The 10,091-nt window shown below is 41.3% G+C and overlaps 1 protein-coding gene across 3 annotated transcripts in view; it reads left to right on the forward strand.

Moving 5' to 3' along the window:
* SPIC (Spi-C transcription factor) overlaps positions 1 to 7,317 on the forward strand; it is a 29,183-nt gene extending 21,866 nt beyond the window's left edge. For all 3 annotated transcript variants that reach the window (XM_063323347.1, XM_063323353.1, XM_063323342.1), the window contains 3 exons: positions 1,162 to 1,274; positions 2,554 to 2,662; positions 6,121 to 7,317. In XM_063323347.1, the coding sequence (XP_063179417.1) occupies positions 1,162 to 1,274; positions 2,554 to 2,662; positions 6,121 to 6,548 (650 nt within the window). In that variant the 3' untranslated portion in view covers positions 6,549 to 7,317. The remainder of the gene's footprint in view (positions 1 to 1,161; positions 1,275 to 2,553; positions 2,663 to 6,120) is intronic.
* Positions 7,318 to 10,091: the final 2,774 nt, after the last annotated feature.

Here is a 10,091-nt window from a genome sequence, read left to right on the forward strand (position 1 = left end):
TGAAATTAATTTCCATAATTACTTTTTTTTACATTAAAATATAAATTTTAGATATTTTGATACATAAATGATAGTTTGGGTCTGGAGAATTAATAGAAAAGTGGGGTTTTTTGGCTTCAAGAGTTTTCTACTTTACAAAACTTAAAATACAGGCAAGCTGTAAATTGTCCCAGTTCAGGCAAGGTTTCAGCAATTAAATTACTATAAAATTCAAAATCTGGTTTTGAAGGTTTTACATTGTAAATAGAAATGGTAGGAAAGGAAAATAGGAGGCTATATCCCCTCTAAGTCCAGAACAAAATATCTACTGTCTTCTGTGTGGAATGCATTTCATATGAGGAAGTTTTTTTACATACTATCTATTATATACTGAAATGTAAATAAGACCAATTGGAACATATCTTCAGCTGTTGTTAATAAATTTTTGGCTGCACTGCATTGGTAATTTACACATGCTGAAAGACCTACTATATATAATTTCTTGCAATGTTCTTGCCCGTTATCTGTTGTTAGGGCCAATGGAGAGAGTTTTAAACACTTGCAACTCAGTGTTTAGTATGTCCCACAGCTGCACCCACACTTCCACTTGCAATAGATGTACCCTCCAAAATCTTCTTCTGACCACCTGCAGTGCATAATTTATTCCAAGTGCCTCAGTCCAGTGTTCTTTTAAACATCCTAAGGTCTTGGGTTCCTTCCGTGTCATTCTTTCAGGCACTGTGGGTGCTCTGGTGCTCCTTCACAACTGGGGACTCTGACTCCCGTTGTACTAATGGCCTGCAGAACTGCGTGACCCTTTTCCCTTTTCCTTTCTAATACATGTATTATCGTAGTCTATGATTATCCCGTCCATTATGTTTGGTGATCTGTTTGGCCCTCCTTTTTCTATTAACCAAACTATTTTTATGATACTCTGAAATATCTGAAATTTTATCTTAACAAATATTGCTTTTCATCGTGAAGGCAAACAAAACCAGCTTAAGGGTGCGATTAGCAGTAACACTACAGATTATGCTGAATAACCTGTTGATATGAAAGATCATGGATCTGGAGACTTTATTATCTAGAAGGCAGCCATAAGACTGTTTGCCACAGTGGGGTTTTTTGCTTCTTCTCTCCCTTTTACTCACTCAGTTTTTGCTCCATTCTCCTAATTCTCAGGTTATAAAAATTGCCTGACTGTGATCAACCATCACCACCACCTCCGAGCAAGTCCCAGCTACTCTGCAGCACCATCTACAGAAGACCAAGGGTATAGCTGGAGAAATGTGGTTGTAAGTGAATGCATCATAGACTCATAGATTCATAGAATTATAGAATGTGTTGGGTTGGAAGGGACCTTTAAAGGTCATCTAGTCCAACCCCCCTGCAGTAAGCAAGGACATCTTTAACTAGATCAGGTTGCTCAGAGCTTCATCAAGCCTGGCCTTGAATGTCTCTAGGGATGGGACTTCCGGCCTTGAATGTCTCCAGGGATGGGGCCTCCACCACCTCTCTGGGCAACATGTTCCAGTGTCTCACCACCCTCATTGTAAAGAACTTCTTCCTAATGTCTAATCTAAACCTACCCTGCTCTAGTTTAAAACCATTGCCCCTTGTCCTAATGCTACATACCCTTAATAATTACTAATACCGAGAGTCAGACATAAATGGAACAGTGGCTGCCCATTTTCTGTGATTTCTAAGACAAATCATTTTACTAACTCTAACAGAAATTCAGTCTGGACAGGCATGATTCAGATGAAACTTCCTTGGGAAATATTTGCAAAACATGTTTAACCGTCTTTTTCTAGGATTCATCTTAGCTGTTTGCCTCTCATGCTCCTCTGTAGTTCACCATGTAACATGACAACTAACAAAACAACCTACATCGTAGAGTAGGGAAAAGGGCTTCTATTACCTGGGAACAGGCAGAGAACAACTTTCAGCCTCCACATAGTTTCTGCTGCTGTGAGAAATTACCACACCTTTGATTTTTTTCTCCAGCAGTTTGCTTTAAGAGTTCTGGAAAGTCCAGCATTATCTGGACTCTGAGCTCTGCTTCAGCCTGCAGAGTGCATATTCATTCTTAAAAACACCGGGGCTGTGGCCTCCAGGAGTGATGGAAAATGACTATTGCAGGGGAGATAAATTCAGGTGAATAGCAACAAAAGCACATTTCAACGAGCAGATTAGTGACAACGTGACAAACAAACTACAGAGTCTGTAAGGGCCACTGTCCAGGTGTCCCTTGTCTTTTACTAACTCTGGAAACAGCGTCCGCTGTTCCTCCTCTGCTTCCAGCAGAAGGGCTTGAAGGTCCAGGGTGAGGCAATTACTCTGTTTTCCCTTTTAATTTCTTCCCTGGTGGGCAGTCCTTCTCACTGGCCATAAACTGGTGCTGCTTGTTACTGGTTCAGTACACTGCACGCCTTTGTGGCTGAGAAAAGTCTTCCATGGGTCAGGTGATGAAAAGCTGCATTTTGAAAGCTTCAGGCAATTAATTACTACAAGTTTCTTTTTCCTCAGAGAATGTACTCTATTAGTAACTCTTTGTTGTCTTAATTCTTGAAGAACAGTGCAGGGGATTTTTACACAGATGAGACTGTCTACCATACGCTGCAGAATACTCCAGAAAGCCAAGTGATGCATGCTGCTGCTGGCCAGCCAAAAGCAGGGAAAGGTGTGTAGAAAGAGCGTGTCTTGATATGTACATTATATTACTTTTAAAAATCTCAGCAAATCATGCTTTCCCTTCTTCCTAATTTTTTTACTCTTCACAGGATAAAAAGTAAGTTAACATTTAATAGTAACTAGAATCCAACTGCTAGTGTTCAATTCCTATCTGCCAAATCTCATAAGGTAAGATAAATCTGTTATCTTATTTGGTCGTCATGTTTAGTACATGGAAAACCAAACCAGAGGTGTATTTCACTCCAAATCTCATCTGGGATGAAGTCTGATGCACAGAAGTCTAGCTATCTAGCTATCAATAACATCTTTATCCACTTTAATAGCTTATTTTATTTCATGTGGTCCAACAAGGACTGGTTTTCTTGAAGGTTTTTCGCGTACATTAATATTTTTGCATCTGATTTTGCGCCTTTCTTTGTTTACTATTCAAATTACCTCTTAGCTTTTGTCACTTCCACTGTGTATTTTCATAGCTATTTTTGTGCTCCTTTTGGTTGACTTTATTTGAGTGGATATCTATTTTGCAAAGAATAGATGCGGTGACATTGGTCCGTAAAGTATTTCATTTGTTTATTGCGTTCATTCTTTGGTTTTTGTTTGGGACTCAGCATGCTTTCTATGAGTCTGCTAGATGAGATTTACGCAGCTTCCACTCTGAGCTGTTGCACCTACTTTTGACTATCGGGTCTTTTTGAGTAGCTTCCTGGATTTGCTGCTTTTCGAAATCCCCTTCTCTCAGCTTTAACCACTTGGTGTCAGTTTTTGGTATTGTCTCTTCCCATTGATGCTGAACACTGCGGTTTCTGTTGCTTAATAGCTACTACTACTACTACAAATTCCTTGGGACCATGGGAAGAGTAGCCTCTCCTTTCAAGTTCTGTACTTCTAGTGCTTGAAATGAACCATTGCAAATGAAAACCTTTCAATCCAGAAATGTCGCTTTTCTAAATCTTACCCAGTGTTGCACTGGGGAATTTGACATGTCAGTGTCTGAATTCACCTTCAGTCATTACTGCTCTGTTAAACATAATTTCCTATTTCATATTTCTTTTACATTATTATCAGTGTTCTTTTCCTGAAGGCCATACTGCATAAATTTTCAAAATGACTGGCTATTCTTATGGGGTTTTTTTGTGTCCTCTTAAGGGTTTCTTTGTGCCCATGGCCACAGAAACTGTGATTTGGGGGACTACTTGCACTCTATCTAAATAAATTTAGTCCTCTTGGCTTCTTATTGAGACATGAGACTTTTTCTCTAAGTCTACAGAAAGTAGTGTGGCCCTTTAGGGATAGATCTGTAGATGAAACAATCAGTACTGAGGACCCAAAGTATGTGTTTAAACTGTTTCACAAGGGTTTATTTAGGACAATCTCTAGGCTGTCTGCAAGTTCTGAAAGCTGCAGTGATTCAGATATGCTTCTGGAAAGCATCTTTGAGTTCAATTTCTTCTGAAAGGAGTCCAGTTCACGCACATCAAGCCATTCCATGATCTGAACTAAAGCTCTGTGAGTGGAGACAACCAAGCGAGGTACTTAAAAATGCACCTGAATTAGACACACCCAGAGAGAATTAGGCTGCTTCGGGGAAAATCAGCACAGAAATCTAAAGCAGACACTCTGAAACACCTTCTGAAGGACCCCGCCTCTCTCCAGTGACCACATAAGAAACCTGCAGACTGTAGACACATAAGGAAGACTGCTAGCTTAGACTGATGTTTAGGGCCTGGTAACAAACACCACTAGTTTATGCAACCAGGTGCAGTACAAAGATCTGTGAACTAACCCCAGCTCAAACTGGTGCATCCGCATTGTGTAGCACTTTGGGGATAACAGCTGAGCTCTAGAAACATAGCTGCATTAACACATAAGAGCAAATAAGCCCTCTCGAACCAAGATATCAGCTAGAGACGATGTGTCTAGAAATAAAAGCTTGGGCAGAAATGACAGCTGAACTAAGAGGACAGACAGCATGAAATCAGATGCGGCTGCAGCCATGGCTACACTATCATTTTCCAGCAAAGACTCAGTCCGCAGCAGTCTGCAGATTTTCCCCTGATCTTATTTGTTCTGCCACAGATTCATAGGCTTATAGGATAATTCAGGTTGGAGGGGGCCTAAGGAGGCCACCTACTAAGAAGTCTTTACCGTGACTAGGCAGTGTCCTTCAGCGGTTTGCTTTTAAGTTTCTCATATTGGTAATACTATATGTGTTTCCAGTAGAATATGTACTTCTAGTCACAGGGCAATTTTTATTTAGATAATGAAACTTATTAATTTTTTGGAAAGTACCTCTGATTTCAGGCTCTTCTTCTTCCCAGTCTGACTGTCACTTCTCTCCTCTTTCCTTACCACCAGATGCAGAATTACTGTCATCCCTAACAGATGTCTTGGCTTGACCTCAGTGTTCCTTAGCAACTGTCGCTTTTCCCCTGTTCCTATTTTAAAATAGCCACACAAGACAAGACTTTATGAACTTTAGGTGCAGCTGCTTGTTTCCACTTTGGTTAAAGTGGAAGCCGTTCTTCTGCATGCACTCCCCTTTCTGCAAAGTGTTCCTCTTTGTCTCATAATCTTCAATTCTTCCTTCTTATGGCAACTTCTCGATCACCCTTGGCTTTGTGAAGGGAACTAGAAGTACTTCAGTGGGAGGGATCCACAAGACCTAAGTGAAACTAAGTAAGCCTCACTAGTGAACTTAAGTTTGAGAGCTCAGCCTGTGGGGAGAAGCACTGAGTTAACCGAGAGATATTGCAGTACTGAACTTGCTTTATTCTGCATGGGAATGCAAGTTGACACTTCTGTAAGTTTTTAGAAAACTGCAGCACACCAGAAGGTCTAACTCCTTATTGACTAGGTGAGGTTTATGGTTCAAAACTAGCTTGCTCTTCCTGCTCGCTCACTCACCCTTTCTTATATCAGAGACTACCTTGCATCCCCAAAACATTCCTGAAATAGACCTGACAAAAATCGAGTCATCTCGAAATCTTTGAGTTTTTATTTAGCAGGGAAAACACTTATTCAAAAACATTCAAACTGGCTTTCCAGAACCTCTTTCCTGCATTGTCTTAGGATGTAATTTCCTGCAGTGGGTTCCTTGACCGTGCACCTGCACAGCGTGTGCCTGAAGACTGCTGAAAGTGGCTTCTGAGACCTACCACACAGTGAAGTTGCCAGATATTTGTCATGATCCCCAAATAACCTGCTCTTGAAATTCTAATGAACAAATCCCTTTCTGTCACCACAGATCTGTACATTCCAGAGCTATCATCCCATTGGCTGTTGCTGGTCTTCCATTGAATAGTTTCTGCTGATCTTTTAATTTGTGATGGGGTATTAGGTTTACCTATGCTTTTGCCTGTAAGATTCTTTTCAGGAAAAAGACAACTGTTCATCTTTTTAAACAAGTATGAGCTCTGTTCCGACCTTTTGTACTTTATTTCTTCATAGGTAGAAAAAAACTTCGACTGTTTGAGTACCTCCACGAGTCTCTGTATGATCCAGCTATGGCAAACTGCATCCAATGGGTGGATAAGCCCAATGGTGTCTTTCAGTTTGTCTCCAAAAACAAGGAGAAACTTGCAGAGCTGTGGGGAGAAAGAAAGGGAAACCGCAAGATCATGACATATCAGAAAATGGCCAGAGCATTGAGGAATTATGGAAGAACGGGTGAAATCATTAAAATTCGAAGGAAGCTGACATACCAGTTCAGTGCTGTTGTTTTACAGAGACTTGCTCCATCTTACTTCTTGGGAAAAGAAACAGTTTATCATCCGTACATTCAGTCTAACCAAGAATATCAGTGTGCAGATGACTGGATCAGTTACAACAACTACATGTATAACAATGGTTATGCATTACAGCATGCTAACAGCTAGGCACGTCCTTCACATAAACAGGCCTTTGTCAGCTAGTAATACTTTCCAGCACAGGAACTCTTTTCTGTACATAGCTTTTCCTTTAAGGTACCATACAAACACATGAAGAGGAGGGTTTTAAAAATGATGTTGGCCTAGTTTTGCTCCTTTGAAGTTAATGATAAATGGTCATTGACTATTGAAGAAAACCAGCAGCTGTAGGGGACGTTCTATTCTCCATGACATTAATCAGAGGAATTACTTCAGATTCAAGCTGGTATATCCAAGATCAGGATCAAGACTTTTGTCTGTTAGTGGACATCAAAGACCCCACCCTGATAATACTCATTGGAAGTTTTATGCATATCCCAAACTTTTCCAATCAGAATTTAGTGCATGTATTCTCTATCCATTGGGTGCATGTGAATTAGAAAGAGAAGAGATTTGCCAACTGCATGAAGCTACTGTCTGCTTTTTCATCAATGTTCTTTATTAAGAGACATTTTCTGAGTGAATGCCTGGCTGAACAATAGAGTCCACATGAAGGCGCACCTGTTGGCTAAGTTGTTAATCCTTGATCACTTAAATTAACATATCTTAGCACAGACCCTGACATATGGTATTAGGATTGCCAGGTGCACATTTCACTGCTGGCAGTGGATTCACTGGGCAAGTGACCATACCATGAGAGGGTTAGTAAAGGATTATGCTTTTCATGAAGTTATTTACAGTTCTTCTCCCACTAATATGAGAAGCTGCACTTTCACCCACAAGTTCTGTACTCACCTAACAAACATAGCTTTGTTATTTATAACCTCTTTTGGAGTTATAACATACATATAAATACAATTGCACTTCTCCAGCTCTTTCCCTACATAGGAAAGTAGCTGAAAGGCTCAGTGATTTTATACTCTCTTCATGGGGAAGAAGGACTAAATTTAGGTAAAAAGAGAGTACTTGCCTGTTACGCCAGGATGATACCTATAAATCTACTTTTTCTCATACTTCTGTTGCCTGATCAACTTGTATCATCATATGAATTGTCAGTTGTGCCAAAATACTTCCACTCAACTGCATTCAACTCCAAGTCCTCCATTTTCCTTCAAGTGAGTGCAGGTCCAGATATTAATAAAGACAAAATTAATTTCTGTGGAGAGGTATAAATGGTAGCCTGATATGTTTGATGAAATTTGCTGACTTTGACAGTTACCCCTTGCTCTAAATCCTGCTGACTTGTACAGGGATATCATTTTATGTAATAGACACAATGCAACACTCCCTGAAGCAAAATTCAAGGTTTTGAGTTAGCACTTTGGTAAGACAAGTGACGTAGACTCTTAGAAATCTGAAGCATGTTATATAGCACTAAAAACAGACCCACATTTTAAGTCAGTAAACATCTGCCAAAATAAGAAGGTCATAACTGTGTTGTTAATATTTCGAGTGTAGTGTCTTGTAAAATGTAAACATTACTACAAAACAGTCCCAAGAATGCTGCTGGACTTATGGAACTGAATCTGGATCCTGCTGTAGCACTGAACACAGTCGGAGTCTAAGTCTTACAAAGGACTGAGAACTTTCAGTTGGGATGCCTTCACTGTGTGAGCAGAAATGTAAATACAACATTTCAAATGTCAAAATGTACATAAATTTGCCAAGAATCTGCACAGTTTAGTTACTCCGTATCTGTCACCCGTTGCACACTAACTTTATGTCATTTACAAAGCTGGTAAGAGACACTGGGTTAAGAGTCTGCTTTGTGTGAAATGCTTACTTTATTAATATGTTTAGATTCACTTGCCTCAGCCTCATCTACTTGCTAAGCAAATAAATACTTATTCAGATTCTGTGCTACCTTTTTAACTTAGGGATAAACATCAGCATTTACTTCCTATAGAACTCGTAACCAGGTGTAATGTTATAGATTCAGCTGGGACAACAGTATAGGGCTGAAAGAGAAGAGCATAAGGGGTAAGAAGAACTGAAGGAAATTCAGACAGAGCAGAAACGAGGGAATCGTAATATTGTGGATAGGAAGAGACAGATTTCAGCTGCTGGAGTACCCATGGGGACTGATACCATTAGAAAGAGATTCCCTTGAAAATAGGTAGCCCCCTTCCTTCTGCTCCCTCCAATCAAATGTACCTGGAAAGATTTTAGAAACTCCTACTGTAGTTCTGTGGCTGTACAGAAGGATATTTAACTGTGCAATGCACTGATATTGGGCTTACATACAGAAAATATTCTTGACTGTTAGCCGTGCTTCAACCCAGCAAAGACAGGTTAAATCATAAGCAAAAGCACAGGGTTACCGAATATCTGAAGCGCGGGCTTAGACTTACTGAAATAAGTCTGAAATAAGTTGTAGCTGTTTTTAACTGTGCAAGTGTTTAACCACCGAAACAACACACCAAGGGTTGTGGTGGATTCATTGTTTCTCAACGTCTTTAACCCAAGACCATATCCATTTCTGAGCTGTGCGATACTTCAATAAAGTCATGGTAAATTAATAGCCATACCACAAGACACAAGACCAAATGTAGGAAATCAGACTACTGCTAGTCTCAGTATTTGCAGGATCCTGTCGTGTAACTCCATGTAGGAAAATTCCAGGCTATGTGTGGAGATCTAAACAGAACTGAGGTGGGTGCTTGTAAGGCATTTTGATTCCCAATGCAATCCCCTGTGCACCTTACCCTCCATCACTGTCTTCCCACCTTCAGCCACTGCATTGCATCTCCTCCCTTCCATCTGCACAGGCTTGGAGGTGTGATGGTGCCAAGCACCCAGAGGAAACATGAAAAGCGGCTTCCAAGACAGCAGCTTTATGCCATCTGTGTAACTCTTGGTAACTGGCCCATTGCTGCCATTGCTGACTTCGCCTCTGTAGCTCTCCTGTCTCCTTTCCCCTCACCCCCAGTAGCCAAATTGGGCCAGAAAGCAGTCTGCCTGCCCACCCATCTTCCTATATTTCATACTCACCTCTGACTTAGAGGCTGTATCTTGCCTCAGAAGAGTCTGGGACAGGGCCTAGGGGTGGGGAAAGAAGTTGGGCTCCTCTCAGCTCCCACTCTCAGTACCCTGCTTTAAAGGATACCCCAGTCTGATCAAGGTGCCCCATACTGAAGTTCTGCATGTAACTAATACTGTGCCTCATGATGCTTCAGGCACTTAATGAGGGCACAAGCCCTTCAGAGTGAAGTATGCCTCTGAAGGGACGGCAGAAATCGTCTTGCATAGGAGTAGCTAGACATCTGGGCGGTCTCCTTGCTCACCCCTTGTCCTGACTTTGCAGCCTGGTCCCTGTTCGGACATGGCAGACAAGATCAGAGAGTCCCGGGTGAGTGCTGGGCTGGTGCCTCTCCCCAGCACACAGGTCTCCTTTGCTCAAGTGACTACAGGTCATCAAGCCTTGTGTATCTGCTGCAGCTCCGGTGTTGCCTTCTGATGGAAGGTCCCTGTGCTTCAAGCCAGGATGGCGTGAGGTGGGGTTGCACCTTGGTGGGAAGAGCATTGCCTCTTGGGCATGGGGGTGGCTCCGGGCCCACAAGATGGCACTAACAG

Source organism: Chroicocephalus ridibundus, chromosome 1 (assembly GCF_963924245.1).
Source record: "Chroicocephalus ridibundus chromosome 1, bChrRid1.1, whole genome shotgun sequence".
NCBI lineage: Eukaryota > Metazoa > Chordata > Aves > Charadriiformes > Laridae > Chroicocephalus > Chroicocephalus ridibundus.